The sequence below is a fragment of the Centruroides sculpturatus genome, unplaced genomic scaffold (assembly GCF_000671375.1).
Source record: "Centruroides sculpturatus isolate CEXI.00-Female unplaced genomic scaffold, Cexi_2.0 scaffold910, whole genome shotgun sequence".
Classification (NCBI taxonomy): Eukaryota; Metazoa; Arthropoda; class Arachnida; order Scorpiones; family Buthidae; genus Centruroides; species Centruroides sculpturatus.
This window is the reverse complement of record NW_019385035.1, coordinates 220,789-246,309: the sequence shown is the minus strand read 5'-3', so window position 1 is coordinate 246,309 and position 25,521 is coordinate 220,789. Positions and strand designations below refer to the sequence as shown.

Below are 25,521 nucleotides of genomic sequence, written 5' to 3'. Positions count from 1 at the left end.
AACATATTATAATTTATTTTTATTAAATTCTGTCAAATTACTAACAGAGACGTGCATTTTCTTTTCTTATTTAATTATAGAATTCGCCATTTTTCCAACATTATGATCTTGTCATTAAAGAAGGATTTCTAGGAGATGGTAGCTTTTCTGTATGCAGGTAATGCCATTTGTAAATATTACTGTTACTTAGATATATTAATTAATATAATATAAAAGTATTAAAGTTAAATGTATAAAGAATTGATTTTTTTTAAATATATATCTGTTACTTATATATCTAATATTATAATTTTAAATACGTAGAAAATGTATTCACAAACGAACCGGTGCTGCCTATGCTGTCAAAATTATTAGCCGTCGTATTGATAGCAGTAGGGAAATTCAGCTCCTTAGGTTTTGTCAAGGACATCGTAATATTGTTAATTTCTATGAAGTATTTCAAGACGAGGTTGGTTTTTAGAATATTTGTAACATTTACTTTGAAGAAGATTAATAAAAATATCATTAAAACAACTCTTAACTTCACATATATTTTTAATATTCAGACCCATACATATATGGTATTGGAACTCCTAAAAGGTGGAGAACTTCTAGAAAAAATAAGAAGAAAATCGAGATTTACTGAGAAAGAAGCAGTTTCTATATTCCAGAAGTTAGTATCTGCAGTTAGTTACATGCATGCAAGAGGGATTGTTCATAGAGATCTCAAACCAGAGGTTTGTCTATTTTATGTGTATATATATATATAAGAAAGTAAATTAAAAACAGTAAGGCCCCGCTTAACGCTGATTCGATATAATGCGGTCTGCTCGAAGTTTAAAAAATATTCAAAATTTACATTGTTTCAATTATCACAGCATTTCATTGATTCGTATATAATTACGAACACGAACCAATCAGCAACAGGTGGCAATTCATCGTAGCGCTGTACTTCCCTTAAATCTATGTTTGTTTTGTGCAATTTTGGAGAAAACATAACATTATCGATGCCATAGGCAAGAATTAACTTCTTCCACACTTCATTCATGCATTTATCAGCTATGGCTGAAGGTATCCAAGAATTCTCAACAAGAAGAGCCTATCGCTTTATCATTAAGTTGACCAATTGTCAACCTAATCGATACAGCAGGATTAGATGTAGACGAGCAGGATATTGAGGAGTTACTGCAGGTTTCTGGCGAGAGTCTCACCAACAACAACCTTCAAGAACTGGCAAAACAAGGAATTCATGTAGAACTGGAAAAGAGAGATTCAGAAAACAAAGAACCCAAAACATTTCACTACAGATTTCCTTAGTAAAAGCTTGGTAATGATAACTGAAATCATTGATCATTGTAGTAAATCATTCAGATTTTGAAAGGAGTGCAAAAGCAAAACAAGGCATTTTGGATGCAATCTTCTGCTACTGACATTTGCTTAAGGAAAGAAAAAAGTGACAAATGAAACTACACGACTCTATCACAAAAAACAAGAATTTTAGAAAATCCAGAACCTTCATCACAAAAATTGAACTTTAGATTTCTGTGTGCCTATGTTTGTGTTATTTAACATTTTTATATTAATTTGCATAATAATATAACTCAAAATTATAGTAGAATTTTTTTATTTTTGGTTGCGTGTTCCCCTTTTCAGGGGTGCACAACCTGAAGCCCCCTTTCAATGTTTATGTGGCCCTGACAGTACAGATCAAATCCCTTCTTTCCAAGTTTCTAAGTGGTGAAAGGGAAAAGTTCTAAAAGTTATTAGCACCCAACTGTTTTATGACTTTCCCTGAGGTGAGAAATGGGGGTGGTTCTATTTCTAGCTAACACTTTCTGGTTTAGATACTATGTATTAGACTTAAAATATTCATATTATAACGATTTTTTGAAGAATCAAATAGAATAAAATGATGTTAGAACATCATTTCCGATGTTATCAGGAAGTTTCTATTTTGGTGGGAAATTTTCAATTTTATGCTTTGGAAAATAGCGTCAAATAACAAAAATAAGTGAAAATAGCACTGAAAAACCATGAAAATAAAGATTTTTTTAGCATTTGTTTACATTCTAGATTCTGATTGGTATAGTTGAATTTAAATCAATCTCTTCTGAAAAGATGCTTATTTGTCAACCTAATGTCATTCAAACTAGAAAAAACTAACCAGAGTTCAAAAAGGAATGTACAAAAGCTATAACAAGCAATAATTTACAATAATATCTCTCCATAGACAATAATAATAAATTTGATGTAAAAAAATTTTGTTCTATTCTTTAAGTTGGACCAAGAAAATTAATACTGTAGTTGGAATAGAGTCATACAACTAAAAGGAAGCCATTTGCACTAAAATATTTTGGATTTAATAATTATTACAAACCATGTCAAGCCATAAACTTCTTGTCAACAAAGAGGGTTGTAAAATGATTCCGTGTAGCTAGAAAGCTGCGGTTTCTTTTGTTTGAAAGAAAACAGATATATTTAGGTTATTTAAGTAGTAAATTAATTAGAACTTTTTATTTACTTTTACATTCTGTTTTTTATAAATTTAAAATAAAATAAAAATAATAATTTAATTTGAAATTTAACAGTTGTAAACTGTGATATGTTTGTGATTGATTCTAGTGCCAATTTGAAACAAGATATCGCAATTTTAATAATTATACAGTCGACCCCCCTATAACACTGTTGATTTTTCCGTTTTATATGAATTCCATGTTGTATGAGTCACTTAGATTTTACAAATACGTGAGCCATTCATAGTATCCGGCACACGTATTTGTAAAATCTAAGTGACTCGTACAACATTGAATTTATATAAAATAGGGGGGGGTCGACTGTATTTAAAAAATTTAGATTTTCCGCTGCACTACATTAAACACTTTTGATTCATTTCTGAACATGGGGGGGTAAAACTGACAGGCCATAAATATAATTTAGGTAAGAATGGTAACCACATTTATGATGGATTAGTGTCCTGCACCTGGCATGTTGATGATTTGACTCACAAATTTGAGAAATGTGGAGATGCCCAGACAGGAGTTGAACGAATTAAGACCTGCCTGGCCATTTGTCACGTGTGCATAATAGTCTTTGGTCAGAGTGGATACAGAACAAAGCATGTGGTAGTCTAGCTTGCCTTATCTCAAACACGATTCATTGCGGGCCTTGGAATTTTCGGCACAACGAGACATTGTTTTGCAGAGTGAACAACAATATGGCGCTTGGTATTAAACGCAAGGTCAATTGCGAGAATTGTCAGTTTCAAGAAGTGTGGACTAGCAAGTACTGTTTTGTGCAACAGAACAGCAGCATTATTTGCCTCTTGTGCAATGGAACAGTAGCAGTGCCAAAAGAATTCAACCTGAAGTGACATCACGAAAGCCAACACAAGAATTTCCTTCTGCAAGGTACGGAACGCAAATGGAAAAATCAAATTGTTTCAATGATCACTAACCAGCCAACAAAATGTGTTCAAGAAACAATCTGGAGAATTGGATGCGGCTGTTGAAGCCAGCTTAGAAATATCTGCTTTAATAGCCAAAAATGGGAAACCTTTCACAGATGGCGATATGATAAAAAAGTGTCTTATCATCACAAGTGAGAAGACAAAGTGTTTTCAAACAGACTTAACTGCATGACGATACAACGGAGAATCTTGCAAATTGCATCAGACATTTCTGGCCAACTTAATAATTTAGTTGCAAACTGTGCTTATTTTTCTTTGGCTGAGGACAAATCCACTGACATATCATCAATAGCACAAGTGATTGTGTTTATTAGAAGTGTTTCACTAGATTTTATTGTGAATGAAGAATTTCTTGGCATGGCATCACTTTCCGGACATACAACTGGTGCTGACTTACTTACTGGTTTATTGAGCTTTTGCAACAAATTAGCACTGGACTTTGACAAGCTATCCAGCATTGCCACTGATGGAGCACCATCTATGGTTGGATGTGAGAATGGCCTGGTCACCTTGCTGAAAAACCACCTTGGGGACAGTCAAAAGGAGTTAGTCCAGTATCATTGCATAATTCACCAACAGCAACTTTGTGCAAAGAAGCTGGGATTTGAACGTCTGCTGAAAGATGTCTATGATACTGTGAACTTAATCCTCCGTCATGGACTCAACCATCGAATCTTCACATCATTTCTTGAAGAAATAGATGCTGATTATGCTGACCTGCCCACATATATTGAAGTTTGTTGGCTGAGCAATGCAAGTCCTCAAGATTTGTGGAGCTATTGGGGCCTATTATCACTTTCCTCCAAGAATGGGGGAAAACTACAAGGAATTTGGAGGGAGAAAGATGGCAGTGTGATTTAGCTTTCCTTGCTGACATTACTGCTTATCTAAACGACCTTGATTTGAGATTGCAGAGAAAGATGCAACTTGTTTCTTAGTTGGCAAGTAACATCAATGCATTTATGACCAAACTAGCACTTTTCAAGTTGCACATGCAATCAGAGAACTTTACATACTTTCCACATTGCAATGCCATGAAAGAGAAATATCCACATATGAAGATGGATTACTCTGACCAAGTTAACACTCTCCTTACATCATTCAATGAGATGTTTGGTGAATTCCAGAAATACAAGATCTACCTGCAACTTTTTTCAACTCCATTTGATGTGAAAGTGGAAGATGCCCCTCCAGATGTCCAACTTGAGTTGATAGACATCCAGTGCAGTGATGAATTGAAATCACAGTTTAAAAATTCTAATCTCCTCACATTCTACAAAGAACTGCCAGATACATCATTTCCAAAACTGAAAGACAATGCTCGATTTTGTGCAAGCATGTTTGGCAGTACCTTTGTATGCGAACAAGCATTTTCGTTTATGAATTTAAACAAGTGCAAAACACGGAACAGGTTAACCAACAAGAATTTGGAAAATCTGCTGGTTGTTCCAACATCTGCCATTACACCAGACATCCAATCTCAGCCATCGCATTAATCACTTGGAGATCCGGCCCCCAGTCAGTAAACTTAATCCTAATTTGGCCCTTTTTCAGAAAAGGTTGTGCATCCTTGCCCTTTCCCTATTTACTCTATGTTAAAATGAACTTGCTTAACACTGTTTTGCTTAGTGCTTTGTTGCTAGGAGCGCATCCCCCACATTAAGCAGGGTCTTACTGTATATGTTTTAAGTTTCTTTTAAAGAAAATAATTTCGTATTTCCTAATAAGTATTTTCTTGATTAAATTCTTGAGGAGTTTTTTGAACTGGGGTTTATTAACATGTAACAGGAGACAAACAAGTAAAAATTGAAAGAAATACTTTAACTAATTATACATTTTACAAACTATCAAAACCTTTTATTGACTCTATTTATGGGTTACACATAAAATTATTACTGGTTTCATAGCTAATTTGGTGAGTATGTTTTATTCACATCTACTGATGTTTGTGATGCAGTCATATGAGTCAAGGTCTCAACTTATAAAGTCTATTGTGACTTTTTCTATGCTTAATATTCATAATTTTTTCAAAAAATGTTCCATGAATCTCGGAGTTGAAAGTGTTGTCCGATTCTAGACAGTTTGAAGAGGTAGAATTTTAGTTAAACTATTTTATACTATACAGTGCAATACTTTAACATTGCTTTCCCATGCTTTTCAACATGTGCCAAATTCCATAATGATTTCATTCCATAGATATAAGATGGCAAAAATTTTGTTTATTAAGAATGTCTATTAATAGAAAGAAATGCTAAAATTCTTGCACCTTTTCCATTATATAAAAGGCTATTACCAGTAAAATAATTAAGTTTTATTTGTTTACTGTGCTTTTAATTTGAACAGTATGTTGTTGATTGTTTTCTGGTTTTATCTGAATTTCTGTTGGTGAAATACAGTATTGATAATTAGATTTTTAAAAACTATTTTACAAAAAATTAAGTTTACAATTTACTTATAAATAACTTGAAATTAAAAATGCATCAGGAAAATTTTCTTATTCTAGCCACTCTGATTTGTCCTGTTTGTTTTGACAGAAACAAATCTTGTTCTGCACTGGGTTTACAGATTCTTTAATGAATGTTGGGATTAGTAATAGAAATTTTTTTTCAAGTACTCTGTTCAGTATATTTTTGTGCCTTAATTTCATTCTTACAAGTGACCATTAACTTTTGCCATCTTTGAATTGTTTGATTTTTTTTAATATGTTATAGAACACTTATCCGACTAATGCACAATAAAGTAACTCTTTCCAATGTATAAGGGTTTGCAAGATATGAATTTTCAAAGTTTTAATTACATGTAGAGTTTGTAAAAATAAATTATGGGTGAACATAGTTGAATGAGTAAGATGGCTCATTGGCAAGTTTGATGCCATGGCTTCCCACCTCTCTTCTTTCGAAATGTTTTTATAAAGCAATTTTTTCTTGTAATACACAATCATGTTTTTGACCTAATATATATGTATAATAAACACATTTTATTATTCAATGGAAAAAATTAAAATTGTTCTAGAATTCTAGAAGGAATTTTATTCGTGTATTATACAATATAAGTATATTGGCCTCGGAATTGTGTTCCAAATGAAAATCTTTACGCTCATTTGAATAGTGTCAACAAAGCACTTATTGACATCATGCACATTTAATAAAAGCAATGTCTTTACAAGAACATGGTTTTTTCTGTGTTCTGATAATATCAGAAGGAAGCAGTTTTGTTGACACAAGAATACTGATATGTCTAGTTTGCCTCAAAATTGATTGATGACAGATCATTGGAAGGAAAACTGGTGCTCTCAATTCGTGCAAAAGAAGCAAGTGAATTTTAATTGCGTCCTTTTTAATGGCTATATAGTTCACTAAATATTATTTATAATGACAAGCTATAAAAAATTCGCACACTATTTGTTGATAATTATCGTTACAAAATATGATGATTGCATTTGTCTATTTCAGTAATTCAATCATTGTAGAAATATTTATGAAGAAAATAGAAGTTATATGCCACTATTACAGTGGGTGATCGGTTAACGAACAAGTTGGATAACAAACACTTTTGCGAAAGATTTTTATGTTTGGACAATGAACACATGATCGGATAACGAACACCCCACAGAACAAAGACAAGAAGAAGCGACGTAAAATAACGAATACCAATTGTTCATCCTATGTCTTCAAGCAACAGTTCGAAACTTTCAGAGCGCGGGAGACGTCAACATCGACATGCTACTCAGTATAGCCTATACTGATCGAATAGTATTCCCCCGAACTTTGAAACTCTCCCTTGTAATTCCAGCCTTTTAGATTTCTGAGAGAAACAATTCTTTTACTTTTTCTTTTGAAAATCGGATTTCTGCTGATATCTGCTATTAAGGATCTTTTGAAGAAGTGGGAGGATGTCAGAACAATGGTCTTAAAATGGCATCCAAACCAGGTTGAGATTAATAGGCTTAGGGATCTGTACAATTACAATGCGATTAATTACTTCTGAAAAATCCTGAAGAAAAGAAAAAGCAATCAATGTTAGACAGATTCTTTAACCCCCACAAACGGAAAAAACATGACTAATAAAAATGCAAGACCGTGTATATACGTATTTTTATTATTAAATATGAATAAACGTAGTAAGAAAGTGTATATTTTTTATTTTTTGAGGGTCTCCAGAATGAATTAATCAAATTTCCATAGAAACCTATGGTAAATCGATAATCGGTTAACGAACAAAGTCTTGGAACAGATTATGTTTGTTAACCAATCACCCACTGTACTTGTATTCTAGTAACATAAGTATTGATTAATTTGATATTATAAATATTGTCTAGAATGGCATAAATAGTCTCTGAATATTGATTAACAGTGTTTTGTGTTTAAAACAAAGAACACAGATAATAACTATATTTAGAGAGGAAAAGCATAAGTTGTAAATTATTTATTGGAAAGAGTTAGTCTAGTATAATAGGAATTTAATTAAAGTTTTTAAATACAAACGTTATTTGAACTGTAAAGAAATAATAAAAGATATATTTGAAAGAAAGATGTGTTTAATTTTCAAGCCTAACAGTTCATGGCATACCTTTAAATCTTTACAATGTGTTCTGCTTTCAAAAAAATGTATAAGAATATATCTTACTATAATATCACTTTTTCATTACTGATTTTAATCATTAATAATTTTACAGAATCTCCTGTTTTCCGATGAATCTGAAAATTCCGAAATTAAAATAGTAGACTTTGGATTCGCAAGATTTAAACCTGAAAATCAAGCAATGAAGACTCCATGTTTTACACTTCATTATGCTGCTCCAGAAGTGCTAAAACAAGCCATTACAGGTTCTGATAATAATGGTTATAATGAATCCTGTGATTTATGGAGCCTGGGAGTAATTTTGGTAAGTATTAATATTTATATAACAATGCTCTATACCCATCTGAAAGTGTTTTTAGAAGCAGACAGTTTTGGAAATTGAAATTGACCTCAAAGTACATATATTTATTTGTATATGAACTCCAAAATTGAAGAAATTATATAATAATTTCCTATAAGAGTAGCAAATATTAAGAGTTCTTTTACAGAATACATTTATCTTGGTTGATTTGCAATCCAAGATAACAAAATTATAGGGACATTTTCTAGATTGCTGAACAGCTACATTTCTTCTGCAGATGATGATTGATTAATTTAATGATATTATGATGCAGCATTACAACAAAATTATTGTTTATGCAGAAGACTGTGTAAATGATAAAATAATGTTATTTAACAAAAATTAAGCAATGTTCAGCAGCAACTTGAAAAAATCGATTATTTAAAAACTTTTCCCTCAGAAAAATCTTAAAACTCTCATGTCTTCACATCTAAAATATATTAATTTGATTCTAAGGGCATCTAACCTAATACTGTAGTTAGAATAGATTGTTTCTTCAAGATTAAATACTATTCTGAATTTAAAACTTCAAAGGTAAATGTTCACTATTCTCACATTATAACCATGATAACTGCACAATGCTTAATAGGTTATTAATATTTGTTAATCCTCTAAATTGGTTCTTTAATGGTGTTCAACAGTTACTGATCTTTGAATTATAAAATTCATAATTTCTTAATCAAATATATAAACTGTTTAGATATGTCATTCAGAATTTATTGTTATACTAATTGTTTTGTTGACATGTAGTTTGGACTTTCCTATTGGTCCTGAGAGGTCTCGATTTCAAATATGATCAAGACCCCAAATCTCAGATCATTGGATTTAAGTCTTTCATTTCACACTATAAGAGGCACCTTAATTTTTAAGCAATTTTTTAAAAAAACAACATTTTTACCATTTTTATTATTAGATTGCAAAGCCAGACTAAAAAAATTCTTAGTTTATAAAACTGAACTGACCTTTAAAATCCCTGAAAATCGTCATCTGAACTTTCTTCTTCATCGTCGTCCTCTTCATATATAAGATGGTCTTCACTGCCATCGAGAGCATTACTCATGCCACACTTCTTGAAAGATTTAACAATAATGTCTTCTGTCACTCTAGACCACAACTGTTTTATCCACTGACACACTTGTTTGATTGTAGGTCGTTTTAAACCTTCCTTCAGCATGAATTCATGTTGGGTTTCATCCATCATCCATTTGTTCCATTCCTCTCTCATATACACTTTAAATTATTTATTGAGACATCAAGAGGTTGCAATTGTGAAGTAAGTCCTCCTGGAATAACAGCAAACTCTGTATTTTCCTATCTCAATTTCTCTTTCACAGAATTTTTCAAATGACTACTACAAGGTCTGTTCAAAAAGTATCGGACCTTTGGTCGGCAAAAATAAATTTATTGACTTTGAGGAACAAAACCCTAATCCCCTTCAAAGTAGTCTCCTTGGTAATGTATACACTTCTCCCAGCGTTTCTGCCATTGCTGGAAACACTGCTGGAACGCATCTTTTGGAATGGTTATCAGCCGGTCCGTCGCATTTCGCACGATGTCTTCTCTCGACTAAATTTGGGTTCCTTTTAGCGGCATTTTCAGCTTGAGAAATAGCCAAAGGTCACACGGAGCCATGTGGAGAGAATACGGAGCGTGACGAACCACAGGAGTATTGTGTTTGGCGACGAAAGCCCGAATCAGATGCGCAGAATGGGCGGATGCGTTATCACGATGGAGCTGCCAAGTTTTGATCGACCACAGATCCCATCGTTTGCATCGCACTGTATCGGAAAGACGACGAAGGACCTCCTGGTAGTACTCCTTTGCGATGGTTTGGCCTTGTGGTGCGTACTCACGACACACCACCCCACGAGAGTCGAAAAAACTGTCAACATGACCTTTGATATTGCTGCGGACCTGCCGCGCTTTTTTTGGCCTCGAGGATCGTCCCCGAAAGCCTGCTGAATCTTGCGAATGGTTTACACTCGGGTATCGCCAAGGTTTTTGGCAAAATTTGATGTAATATCAGAGCGCACTACATGACCTCACTCATACGCCGATTGCCAACGACTGACGCTTTCTGCAGGTGGGAAAAAATTCAGGGCTGTGCATGACTGTCCCCTCCATAACTCCACCGAAGGAGGCCTCTCTCGCATCATTGGTTTACGCGGAAAAAAATAAGGTCTCCCCTCCACAACTCCACCGAAGGAGGCCTCTCTCGCATCATTGGTTTACGCGGAAAAAAATAAGGTCCGATACTTTTTGAACAGACCTTGTAAACTGATCTAGCACAAGAAGAGAACTCTTCTTCACTAAAGCATCTTTCCTTCTCTCCCGCACTCTGTTAATCCATAATTTCATAACAGCCTCGTCCATTCAACCCTTGTCATGTACGTGAACAACAACACCTGGTGGTATTTCAGAAGGTTTTGGCATTATTTTGCACTTGAAAATGATTATTGGATTAAGTTTAATACTGTCAGCACGACATGAAAGGACAACATTGTAGTGCATTTTTTCATGTCCTCCTGTTTTTATAGTTACAGTTTTAGCACCTTTCAGGGCAGCAGTTCTGTTACTCGGCACATCAAATGTCAGAGGAGTTTCATCCATATTCACTATTTGGCTTAGTTCCACACTGGTTTTCTTTCGACATTGAATAATAAAGTGATGGAAAGATAATATTTTCTCTTCATACTCTTGTGGCATCTTCTGAGATATTTTGGTTCGCATGATAAGTCCATGACGCTTCATAAACCTGTAGCACCAACCAACTCCACGCTTAAAGTCTGTTAAGTTCCTCTGTAGCGCTAGCTTACGAGCATGTACTTGAATCATTTTTGTATTAATTCTAATGCCATTTTGACGGTGTCCTTGAATCCATTTCAATACATCGTCATCTAGTTTTGGCCATTTTGCATTCAGTCCTCTATTTGCACATTTATTTCAGTTCTTCTTTACTAGCCCATCAGTTGTGAATGGTTTTTTTCTGTTGGTGGAGGGCCGAAATGTCGCTCAGCTGCTCTGTTTCCATGTTTTTCTGCATATGCTATTACTTTCAATTTATAGCCCGCATCATATGAATGCCTTTTATTTTTTCCATTACAAAACTAGCTACTAACAAAAATATTGTACTGTTACCGATAACACAAATCACTTTCAATTCAAGTTCACTGGCACCGTAGACTGCAATGACGCATCATAGGCTATGACAGTATTCTGGATTTGTGATGGTGTGGTGGGGTGGGAGGGAGACAGTGTTAGCAAGCTTGTGAATCCCCGCAACTCATGTTCATCGCATCGGTGCACTGCTGCTGCCAGTTGAATTCAATGTTGCCAGATAGAGATAGGTTTCCTGCAGCATCAAATATATGGCCATTTTTAAAACTGGTGGGAATTTTAAATCAAACACTGGACATTTTTATATTAATTTCGAGTATAAGACGCACCTGAATTTTGGAGAAAATTCAGGCAATTTTTTGAAGAAAAAAGTGCCTACAAAATTAGAGAAATTATAGAAAAGGACTATCAGACACAATTTTTTTATGAAAAAAGTGCGTCTTATAGTCCTTTTCTATAATTTCTCTAATTTTGGAGGCACTTTTTTCTTTAAAAAATTGCGTCTTATAGTCTATAAAATATGGTAGACCTCCCTCATTGCTTGTTGGTTATATGTACTAATATAGAGTTAAGTTTAACAATTCAAATTTTTATTTTTAAATTTATGAATTTTCATGCATTTTCAATTTTTATATATAACTAATGTATAAAAGTGGGGGTAAATTTTGTTTTAACCAGCTTGTCTTCTTCCATTTTTAAATAGATATAAACAGTCAAAATCACACAATTTTACAGTTAACTGGAACTTGGCTGCAAAGCAGATAGAAAAACAAAACGACAAAATTCAATTATCTATTGTAGTAATTATCTTTCAGAATTACTGAAAAGAGGATCTACAATCTTTGGAATGTGCAGTAAACACTGTTTTATTCCATATATAGAAAAATTTTTAGTGGAAAAATTATCTACTACTAATAATTCATATCTTAATAATTGTAATTGTGAAGAAGTTTTCAATGTTTTTGAATTTCAGTTATACCCATCTCTGTACAGTACTTTATTATTCAATAAAAATTGCATGAAAATATTAAATAGAGGACAGAATTAAAAGGTTAAAAATTAATTTTTTAAATAGTTTTGTTTATGACAGAATAATTCCTCAAATATTTATTATTTGAAATTATATCTAACAAATGATATTCCAAGCATGTGGGACTTACCAAATATTTTCCAAGAATTCTTACACAAAATGTTTCTTTGTTTGGCATATACGGTAATTATAAAGCAGAAACTTTGAAGTGAAGCATTCTATTTTAATCTGCTGCATTCTTTTTGGCTCTTATCATCATCCTTTCAATATACCTGTAATTATATATAATATGCTATTGACAACTCTAAATTATAGAAAATTATTAATTACTTACTCTAGATTCATTTTATTATGATTTCTTAAAAATTAAATTACTTTTCAAAATTTCACATAATAATTCTGCAGTATGTGCATTGTAATGCAAATATATTTTTTTTAAATAAGTAAAACACTAAGTATCTAGGTAAGCTATGTCTATTGAATATATTGTCAATAATATCATGTAGAAAATGAGAAAAAAAATGTACAGCTTTGTGCACATTTACAGAAACTGGTATACTATGGATAATTAGTGAGATAGATATATCTATCTCACTAATTGACAAGACTATGTCTTATTTATAAAATCATACTCCCTGCTGTGTTACCAGCTTATAGGTATGAAGGAGTACAATTTGGATTAGGTGCCCAAATCATGTGTGCATAAAAAAACCGGACTTTTAGGTACTTGGGGGACCGAGAACTGAGTCAAAATGAAATAAAAAATGGCAACTCTCTCTGCAAACAGGCAAACCAAAGTCAGGTGGTGAGAGTACCACCCACAGTTGTTCTAGGAAGTGGACTCTGACCCTAGGACTGAACATGTAGTATTTTCTTTGTTAAATAAAATTTGTAATCTAATTTTGTAAATTTGAGAATGCTTCAAAACTGACATTAAAACAGGGTTTTATGTCATTACAAGCAGGTTTTTTAACATTATCTAATATAGTAAAATCATGGGACGATAAAAATTTGATATTATATTAGGGTTGTCGTTACATCCAATTACGTTATAATTGGGTTAAACTGTATATTGTTTGTGCAAAGTAAAAAAATAATTTTGGATGATACAATAGCCATGATTATTTTTTTCAAAAATGGGAAATTTTCATTGCACATTGATAAAAATTCAACCCGGACCGACATGCAATGGAGAGAAATTTGGATAGGTTAATTTCATTGAAAATGCATCGTAGACAACATTGTGGTCATGACCAGCAAAGTTTGAACAATCACGCCCAAAAACAGCGATACCAAAGAAGATTAGAGAAGGAGAACAAGACCCACCTTGAGCGTCAAAGTGATTCTGCTTAGTAGTGAGTCTCTGAGACATAGTCTTGTCCCAAATATAGCTTAACTAGAAATTATGTTTTTTTTTAATCAGTAAAACATTATTTGCATTACAATGCACATACTGCAGAATTATTATGTGAAATTTTGAAATGTATTGAGATTTTTTAAAAATTAAATTAAAATGAAAATCTAGAGTAAATAATTTTCTATAATTTACAGTCATCAATAGCAAAATTGCATAGCCATGAAAGAAAAATCATAGAACAATGTAAAGTTGTGGAAATATTACAGAATAAATCTTGGATAATTTCCACGAGTGCACGAGTTGTATGCAGCAATACACACCACTATATACAAACTATCAATAAGGCTCTGTCAATGGTTGGGTCACTGAACACTGATGATGCACGAACCTATGACCGCATACCAATACATTGTCCATGTGGAGTTTTCCAAGTTCACATTTGTAACAGAGATCAATTTCCCACAGAAAGTCCTTCCAGGAGGCATCTTTCCTTGGCAGATCATTTATATATTGCATTATTGATAGCAGTTTGGTTTGGTGGGATATGCCAGTCCTCAGATAACCATTGATAAATGTTGTATCACACTGCATCCACTTTGGTGCATAAAACAAAGTAGGTGGATGTGGCTATCTTTGCAGTAACATGAACAACATTCTGTTGGAAAAGAGTCTCAAAAGGATTTGTCACTTCTATTCACACAGAGGTTTGTTGTTGTACCCCACTTTTTCATTGTTGTGTTTGCATATTGTAATGATTGTAAGAACACCAACAATGTTGAATGTTGTTTATCGTGTGTAGGCTATAACATAGTTTGCAAGGATAATCTGATGTCCCACAGTTCTAGGATTCTATCTCATTCAGTCTCTAAAAGTTGGTGATATCCCATGCATCATTATATATGAGACATTGTACAGTTGCACCAAACAACTTCCTTTCTTCACTCTTTCATGCTTCAAGTAGTGATGACAAGCTATTCACCACAAAATCTTTTAAAATTTGAAAGCCTTCTCAGGTGTATGGTTACATTATGTACATGTTGGGGCTACATTTAGAGATATTTGCATATCTTACTTTTATTTCCTATTCTCCTAATTTACATACTTTCCACCTCTTCTTTCAATTGAATTGCACTTTAGTTGCAATTTCACTAGTGATAACTGCCTGTAAATTAAACATACAGTAATTTATAATAAGATAATTATACAGTATATATTATTCATCTATCTATATATATATATATATATATATAAATGGACATGTATGTCCCTATATTTCACTTTTCTGCCAAAACTACACATCGCACGTGAGTGGTGTTTGTATGTCGTGGTAGCCCCAAGTCTCCATTCGTGCATAGGTGTGGTTGTGTCTCGATAGCTATAAGGGTGCGGGAGATATGAGGCTGAAAGTGGTTGAAAGTGGCTTTCTATTTTGAATGTTTTGTTCGAATTTGTTTGAATTAAATTCGAACATAAAATTCGAATATTGGTTTGATTATAGAACGTTCCAGAAATGTTGAAAATAGTTCATTTGACTAAACGTAAAAATTCTCTAATTAGTCTGGAAATGGGGGACCTAATTCTTGCATTCTGTGAAAACGGGTAAGATTAGCTATAATGCAATTATCTTAATCTTTACTATTGTTACTTTTCGCCCAGCGAAGCGGGTCCTTGCAGCTAGTTTATTATAAAATCAATCTACTAAGGAGAGAGAGAGAAAATCCCGCAATATAATTTTAAAAAACCAGTTCTAGTATTTTCCTAATATTTGTTAACTTTGAGGATTGATTTTAATTAAGCTTAAAATATTAGATTATAGTATTAGTAGTAATTTTAACTGTTAGCTACAGCATTTATATTTGAAGTAAGCTATCGAGTTAGTAGATTTTAGAACTGCCATCTCCTTTAAAAAGTCCAATAATAAAGAAACATGATATAAAAAATAATATGCAGAGCTTTTAGAATACAATTTGATTATATTTGAAAGAAAGAGGTCCAATGTTAAGATCATTGCATTAACTTTTGTCTTTCATTATTTATATTAAAAAGTTTTGTCTCAGTATTAAATTCAAGTAATAATATGATTCATTCTACCTCTAGATTTCCACAACAAAAATTTTAAAAATAAAATGAAATTATTTTAACTATTGAAGACTCGAGCCAACCAATTTCTTAACTGAACTGTAAGAAAGAATGAATATTTATGGCATTTTTTTTAATTTAATTTAATTTTTACTCACAAAATTGTTGACTGTCAGGATTGCATAGTCTTGAGAAATTCCTGAAAACAACTTATTTGTTTTACAACACAAACTATGTCAAGAATAATTTAAGTAGGGATGCAGAATATATCCAAATGCACGAATGAGGTTTGGGAAAATTTACAGCAATAGCTGCAATAACATTGCATAAAATGGATTAGTGTCTCAACTAGACAATAGGGAAACTTTTTGGGTCCTGAAAATATTCTGCACCCTTAGTCTTAATGTGTAAATTCTACGTGAATAACTCATGTATGAATAGTTCACCTGCACCATGATGTTTGTACTGTACTCTACTTTCCAATACTCATTAGTGTTCTGTGTGTCTTAAACGATTGTAAAATCTATAAGATATGGTACATGTTCCTGCTCAGACATATGATGCACACTTCATATTAAAATTTTTGTTGTTGCATCTTTGGATACAAAGGAAAAATCTAATAGAAGACTTTTAGACCTTTGCTACTTAGCAGAAGCAAAGGTCCAAGAATGTAGTCTGTTATATAAAGGTGAATGGTGATTAGAAAATATTTTTCATTCAACTTTGTTCATACACGAAATCAGAAATGATCCAAAAAAATTAAATTATTTTAACAATATAATATATTATGAAAAAAATTTAATTAAGTTATAATAATAATATTATTATTTTGTTCCTTCTGCAGTATACGATGCTCTCTGGAAAGGCACCCTTTCAATCCTACAGCAGAGAAGCTAGTGCAGCTGTAATAATGCACCGTATCAAAGAAGGTGAATTCAATTTCTCTGGATTACAATGGGAAATGGTGTCGAACCAAGCCAAAGATGTAATTAGAGGTCTCTTGACTGTCGATCCTCGTCAGCGTTTAACCATGGCCGAGCTGAGGACACATCCTTGGGTTCAGGGTCAGTCACGCGGTGTGTACTCTGGTACTCCTCTGATGACTCCCGACGTATTGAGTTCGCTGTCTTCGCCCAGGGTGGCCGACTGTGCATTGAAGGCCACTTTCGACGCTTTTCACATGGCGACGAGAGGAGGTTTCAGGCTCTTGGACGTTTCTGCGGCTCCCCTGGCCCAGAGAAGAAAGCTTAAAAAGAGTTCCGACGCTCAGAGTTACTCCTCCATTAGTAGTACTAGCAGCAGTTGTGACTCTCCTACTAGTTCGGCAAGATCATCATCATCATCTTCGTGTTTTTCTGTCTCATCCACTCCAACAAAAACCTGTGATTCTGTTCAATCGCTCGGATTCATTCCCACAAGAGACGACTCTCAAGCAGGACTAAGCTCCGTTTTCAACTATTCTGACACAAAAGTCACAGCCTACCTATCGACTCTTCCATCTCAACAAAGTGATGCTTCGAAACATCATTGTGCAATGACTGATGCAGTTTTTGTGAACGATAATCCGGCCGTTTCTGGCGAAATCGTCGTGGGACCTACGACACGCTCTAGGAAAAGGAAACTGGCAAACACGGAAGCCACAAAGTGCGACGACGACTGCATCGTGATAGAAGAACGCCTGTCTCCGTCGCTACAGAAGAAGGCAAAGAAGGTGAAAATCGAAACAATAGTGATTGATTGATCATTATCAAAACTGTAAATAGCATAGTCAAATATAGGAGCTTTTTTATCTGTAAATTTTGCTTTAATTCTTACACGGTGCGACAAAGTTACTCGCCCAAAAACTCTGACTTTGTTGCAAACGAAATTGTATTGGACGGCACCTTGCCCAATTTTCATAAAACTCGAGGGTCCACACCGTAATGGGTTATGTTAATTTGTAGAACGACATAGAAATACATCAGATCATTTCAGAGTTTGATTGCCTGAAAATGCAAACTAACACAGTAGCAATGCAATTTCTTACCAAGGTAAAGGCTTACTTTTATTTTATTTTATTTTTGGTTTAAATCATGTTTTCTTTTACATAAATGCTTTATATGTATATCATATTTTACTTTATATAGCTTCACTTCTTCCATTAAGAAAAAAAAATTTTTCAAAATGTTTTTATATTGAATATCATCTCATATTATGTAAAAACTTTAAAAAAAAAATCTCTATATTAGTCTCTGTCGAGATGCGGCGAGGGCGACCCGCCAGAACCCGCAACACCGCGAAGATGGCTGTCGATATATTTATAAACTAATTGTCCGGCGGGTCGCCCTCCGAGCGTCGGACGGGTCGTATTGCCTTATTGCATAATAATAGGTGCCTCTTAAGATTGCACTAATTATTTTTAATGTACATTCACAAAATGTGATTTCAGGGAATAAATAATTATATATGTATACATTAAAAAAAAAAAAATACAAATTATGGGATATGGTTGAGAAAAATAAGCTGCTGGTAACCAAAGCAAACTATTAATTGTTGTCCCATCTCCTTTCATATAACATTGGTTTTTACAGCAGCATTTGAAAGTCAATTTTTCTAGCCAAACCGATTATATATATATATATATTATTATTATTATTATATAAATAAAAAAAAGAAATTAAGATATATACTAATGAAATTTGAAGAAAATATGTAATTTATTTAAAAATAATTAAAAAAAAAGTTAGATTTATTATTATTTATTCCAATTTAAAATAATGGGCAAGAGTTGTTAACATTCTAGATATAGACTAGTCTTAATTCCTGAGAAATTCAATGAAATTTTATGTCTCTTGAGTTTTTAGTTAGCTGTCGAAGGCAGTGTTGTGATAACGTTTGGCGGAAGCTTTTTCATATACAAGAGAGGTTACAAAACTTTTATGAAATGCTATTTTTAATTGATCCATTGTAATATATTTGTTAAAATTCATCTAAATGGAAAAGAGGGAACGAAAAAAAAAAAAAAATGCATCACTGTAAACATTCTCTCTTTTTTTTTAAAGTGTAAGCAATTTGAATTTTTTATAATAAATATTCCATATCACTTCCTATACATACATACATATATATATATACTGTAAAGTTTGCAAGAATTTGCAAATATATTTAAAAATAAATATATAATAATAATAATTAAATAAATAAATAAATTGTACATAGGAAGAAAGAGAAGAAAACGATACAGAGATGTGCAATATGTTAATTTTTCAAAAGATTATGTCTTGTAAGATTAGTCAGATATTTATCTTTACGAGAAGACAAAAAAAGTGTTTCTTATAATCATAAATACGTACATGCTACCGTAACGTCATCGTAGATGCAATAGCTTAAAAATAAAAATAAAATTATATATACATATATATATTTTTCCGCAGAAATGCATCATGTATAAACAAAAAAAAAAAAACAATGTTATCTTCATAGTAAACAGCAAAGAGAAATGTGCCAATTGTCAAAATTTATCTCCGTCTATTCATGAGCAATAGTATACTAAATCAATATGTTTTACGTACCTCTTCGGTATTCCACGCCCTTAGTTTGAGTTGCTTGAGATCGAGCATCCGAAAAATAGCATCTCTAGTCTTTGAGATTTGACATTGCCACAGTCCGTAGAGATTTTTTTCCCCCCTCTAGATTCATGTTTAAAAAAAAATTTAATAACACATATCGCTGTGTGGTGGAAATTGTGCCTTCTATTAATGGATATAAAATCATATATATGTATATGTATATATAATATATTAAGTTTAAAAGAAAAATTATAATTTGAGAAATTCATCTCTTAACTATTTATTTTTGTTTTTAAAAAATGATAAAATATTATATATTAGTCAATAATTATAATTATACTTTATACACACACATTATATAATGTATAAAAATGATCTAATTTTATTTTTACAATTGATTAAAATATATTTATGTTAGACCGGGAGCATCGACAGTCAATCTGTGGCAGATTATCCGATTTTGTACATTGTCGTGCAGGGAAAATTTACAAAATTCGATCGTGTCCTCTCTTTAATTCGAGAGAAAAATCAAACCATAGACTTTTGCTCTCTAAAAATTAATCCCCGGGATGATTCGGAGTCAATTTTAAGTTCCCATAACTTAATTAAATTGAATTAGACTTAAAATATCAAATTTTTAATAGTCAATGCACTCAATACTTTTAGTATCCATTTAAGTTTAAAATAAATTATGGTGAATGAGCAAATAGTTACATAGTTTTTAATATACTGAAATATATATATATGTGAATGTAAAGAGTTGTGATTTACAACAGGGATGTTTACATAGAATTAATATAATTTTTATTTATCAAAAAAAAAATATTAAAAAAAAATTGTAAAAAAACACATTCCACTATTGACCTGTTAATGAAATCTTTGCAATATTGGAAATTTATATATATAAAATATTATATATATATATATATATATATATATCTCTTCCACCAGGTTGATAGTGTTCTTTTACCTTATTTTAAAGTATTTTTTTTTTTTGTCTCTAAGTAATCATAATCTGTCATAATTTGTGATTGTTGCCGCTCATTATCAGATTTATCTTCCTTCATCGCTCCTTATAAATGTCAGAGCTTGTACCTGTCGGCTCAAAAGGATGTTATCAACATTATAAACTGTATGTTTATGAATGATCAATAAAGTATATGATTATGTTGTTCCAATTTTTTTTATATTTCTTCTTATAAAAGTTAACATTTTCGGGAGTAGCAAACACTGAAACAACTTTCCAAAATGCTAATTATGCGGAAAAATACACATGCCACTTTCCCACAAATAAAAAAAAAAAAAGACAGACAGAGATTAAGTCGTACCTTCGAAACGGGAAGTTACATTCGGTATTTTAATTAATGGCGAATAAATCGGGACGGCTGCCACCGTACAATGCACTCGAGTTGCTTGGATTATGGATTATTAATTTATAATTATACTCGTAGCAAAAAAATGAGATCAACAAGCTAAGTTTCTTTATATTAAGTGATAGAGTCCAAGCTACTGATGTGGTTAGCAAATTTAGGGAATCACACAGTTTTTTTTTAATCAAATAAAATGTTCTAGCAAAATTTTTACAATACATTTATAATACAATATTTTAAAAATGTTATTAACTATAATTATATGAGAAAAATTAAAATTAATTTAAATTAAATTAAACTGAATAGATCATTAAGATTAAATTATGTACAATTCTGATTATTTAAATAATGGAAAACACACACATACACACCAAATTGTTGATAATCTTTCTAATGATTGGAATTTTGGAAGTTTGCAAGGATATAAATAAGGTTATTCAATGTACAGAGATGTACATTTTAGATTTATATCTTAAATCATTTTATATTAAAGCCCAAACACACACACACACATTTTTACATTAAGTGGTGTTTTCAAACTGAATGCCAACAGCAACTGTTACATCTAGAACTATGAAAGGATCTCTCTTCAATAATTCTTCAGATCACAGAGAGCAAAAAGAATCTACAGGTGGGAAGGAAGTGAAAATTGTTTTCACTTCCTTCCCACCTGCAGATTCTGGCTGTAAACTTTATATATTGCTGGCATTTCAGAATGGCTCTTCGCTCGACCTCAACAGAACCAATTTCCTCCGCCATCTTCGTTGATGTCAGACCAAATTCTTATAAAATATGAAGTATTGTTTTTATAAAATGATTCAATATAGAGGTGCCTGTTGCTTAATAATTCAGCAATCGTCCTCCAGATGGCGGCAGTCATTTAAAAATGGAGAAAAAGTAATGCGGTGAAGCCGACCCTTCATCGATTTTTCCAACTTTAACAAGGAGCGAGACGAGGGATAAAAGCGAAATTCTAAATGGATTTAACTAATTAATGCACTTATCAGTTAATTTGTATCGGGGAAAAGTCGGCATTTTAACGAAGATTAAACGGGAAATTTTTCGAGCTAATTTAATTTTTTTAAATGGCGGCCAGAAACAAGTGGAAAAGGTAGAACAAGAGAGCGGTTAACGAATTTATATGACACTGGAAGAAAGAGAGAGGGATCGTAGCCCCAATCGATAATATATTATTATTATTATTACGGTCATGCAATTTGCCTGCTTTGCCCTGCAGCCAATTGTTTGCTTGCCTACGCAACACTAGACATTTCCCTAAGGACCTGAAATTTGCGTGACCGAAATGTTGGCAAATACTTGTCTGCGCCCTTTGTTAATCCGAGAATTATTTTTACTGGATAATTTACTATTATTTGATTCAATTATAGAACTTTTTATCTTTGGAAAAATTTTGTAATTCTTACTAGAAACGTACGACGAAAAACGTTTCTTTGTTTTTGTTTTTAATTTACATTTGTGCCGGTAGATGGAGGCAGCAAGTTAAATTCCCTGTATTGTAAGGTTGTTCGCGTGTATTTTGTTACTGTAATTAGTGAATTATAAATACATAAAACAGTAAATTTTGTCACATAACTGTGAGCGTTACGTTATAATGTTTTGCTAAAATTAATTATTTCTTTGATTAAAAGTGAAAAAAAAATAAAGTTATTTTAAACGATGACATATTCTATCTTAATTTTTTCAAATTTCCCTCATTTTTTCCCTCAAAATATCTTTTGTCATTTTCATTTCACGTATTTTTGTTAAAAATTCTCTTACTTTTATACATTCCACTCGAATTTTTTACTCCTTTTCATATTAGTCCCTCTTTGTATTCTTCTTTCCTTTCTTTTTCCCTAAGATTCCTCCTTTTTCCCCTAAATTTCCCGATTACCAAAAGAGAAAAACCACCGCTTAATTTATCCATTTAGGAACTTTCGTGTAATTAATTCCAATAAAACAAATTCCCTAAAATGTAAAAAAAATTTCCCTAATTTCCCTAAAAATTAGTATTAAATTTCCCGATTTTTCCCTAATTTTTCAGTATTGTGATATCTCCTTTTAGTTTATTACCTTTTGTAGTTTGTGGGGAAAACAAAGCGGGAAATTTAAAAAATTACGATTTAGGGAGTTAATTAATTGTAATCAAAAACAAAAATCATCTAAAACATTATTAAACATTATAAAAATCGAACTTCTCGCACAAGACACCTCGATTACGCTTCCACCCCCCTAATTCAATACCAAACTAGAAATTTCGTGACTACAATACCTTTAGCGTAACACAAAAATAGCCATTCCACGTGGCACAGGAAGAGTACTGTAAGAGGAATAATAAGCCAGAATGGCCCGAAGGACCACGTTAAAAAAAAAAAAAAATAGGTAACAGTTCTTAACAGATAAGATATGCCCGGGGCATCTTTTCAAATACCCTCTTCCTATGGAAGGCCGAAATTTTATTAAAGACAGAACAAAGTGTAAATAAGATCAATAAGGATGACGCAACCAGAAAGAAGTTCTGGTGTTCGATAGAAACATTTATTAGAGAAGTGTTTTCTGTGGTGCAGCTTCATTCATCCCCATCCGAACTGCAGAACTGCATTCAGCAGCTGCGACGATGCCCATTTATCACAGCTGCTATGCGGAAAGCATAATTCTTTGTGAGGTGGGGGGGGGGAAAGGAAACGGCAGAGTCGACCTTTACAGAAAACAATCTGGCACCAATCTACGAAGACGATTTTTATTCTACGTCCAAGGAGGAGAAACCCTCCCTTTCCAAACTCTTCTTTAATTCCTTATAATTACTTGGCTATTAATTTAATGCCTCATAAAAGGCCATGATATCTTCCATCTCATTTATTCCCATACGATGCTTAAACGCGATTATCTTATTGGCCATTTTAACAAATTAAGTGGAAGAGTTGCGTTTGTTGGGTTTACTGAATTGGATGCCAAGACGTTTTAAGGTTATTTTTTTAAAAAATATAATCATTTGAACAATTCCGGGGCTTCCAGCGAACGATACCGCGATGATCATCGCGTAATTATGATACAGTATTAACTCTTTGATTAACTGTTTGCATCGGCAACTAATGGCTTAATTTTGTAATAAAGGGGGTTTATACTTTATGAGGAGTTGTTCTAGTTACAAGGAAGGTTATTCCCCTTCCCCCCCCTTATTTTTTTGGTAGATATCTTGATCCCAATAACTAGACAGACTTTGTTTGACCTCTGTTTTTATTATCCTTTCCTATTTCTGTTATATAGTAAAGTAGACACTTTTATGTCTCCCAAACCTGTTTTGATGTCGAACATTAATGAAAACATCAATCCCTTGTTTTATATTCCACAGAAAAAAAATAAATAAATAACAAATAAAATGGAACCATCTGTTGTTCTTTCAGTTAAATACAATATTTTTGATTATATTCTTTAACAAAGGGAAAGTATAGCAACCGATCAAAAATTGCCCCCCCCAAGTTATTTTACATATTTGGACTCAGGGGTCCTTGAAACTTTCAGAAATGCATAAAGTTGGGGGGGATTTTTTTTGTATGTATGGCTGTTAATGTGTGGAGGGGGGACGATTTTGTTTATTCAACTTAAAGCTTAATAATTTCGGTTCTGTTTGTCGAAATCTTTTGAAATTTTATAGGGAGGTTTGTGTGTTAAGGGCTTCGATGCTGTTAAAGTTTGGAGGTTAAAGGTCGAGGGGTGGGGAGATAGATAGAGGGCGAAATTAATGAAGATTTTACTCGAATTTTATAAAGTAAATGAATATCTACCCTTAAATTGAAGCCTTTTGCCATTTTATAATAATTAACAATGTAAAACGTTTTTAAAAATCTGATAACAGATGGCGCCACACGCAATTTTAACTTTTATTACCGGGAAAGTTAGGCAACTCCGCTGGAAATTTTTTTCTATTTTATTTCTCACCTTTCACGCTTAATTCTTGATATTTTTTTTTTAAAAAAATCACTTGTTTTCGTGTTATATTCCTCATTTAATTCAATTTTTTAAAATATTACTTTCTTAAATATTAATTTAAAAAAAATAGTAATTTTATTCATTTTTTATGAATATAAAAATTAAATTTAAAAAGAGTAACTTTAAATAAATAAATATTCGAAATATTTTTATTTAATTATTCACAATTATTATTTTTTTAACCGTATTTTTAGATTATTAAATAATTGAATTTTGAATGGAATTTTAAAGGATAATTCTATATATTAATTACATTGAAACTCTCGGAAAAAATCAACTTTTTTATATTATTAAAAAGGGAATTTAATTTGATGATGATCATCAAATATTAACACACTTTTTGAAAAATATATTTATATTTTTTCCTGTTATAAATAAAGTTATTTTCTTCCTATTCTGGATTATTATTATGAATTCATTATTTATGTAACCAAGTTGTGCGTTCATTTATAGATGTTTTCTTCTGTTTTAACTGCGCGATTACCATTAATTACTGCATACTTCTTTTTAAACAATGCAAAAAAAAAACAATAGTAGACTTGTTTTTATTTATTTTTTTGTCTCGTATTTTTATTGTCTTGTTTCTGTGTTGTTTCTATTGTTTTCTCTGTTTTTTCGTTGTTTTTTCATTAAATTTTATTATTTTTTCCTCTTTCTTTCACTG

General features: G+C 32.3%; 1 protein-coding gene across 1 annotated transcript in view; it reads left to right on the top strand.

Moving 5' to 3' along the window:
* The window catches only part of LOC111633714 (ribosomal protein S6 kinase alpha-5-like), a 33,463-nt gene extending 14,509 nt beyond the window's left edge, over window positions 1-18,954 (top strand). The window contains exons 9-13 of the mRNA XM_023378325.1: window positions 81-157; window positions 304-448; window positions 546-716; window positions 8,121-8,330; window positions 16,794-18,954. Coding sequence (XP_023234093.1) covers window positions 81-157; window positions 304-448; window positions 546-716; window positions 8,121-8,330; window positions 16,794-17,690 — 1,500 coding nt within the window. The 3' untranslated portion in view covers window positions 17,691-18,954. The remainder of the gene's footprint in view (window positions 1-80; window positions 158-303; window positions 449-545; window positions 717-8,120; window positions 8,331-16,793) is intronic.
* The last annotated feature ends 6,567 nt before the right edge of the window (window positions 18,955-25,521 follow it).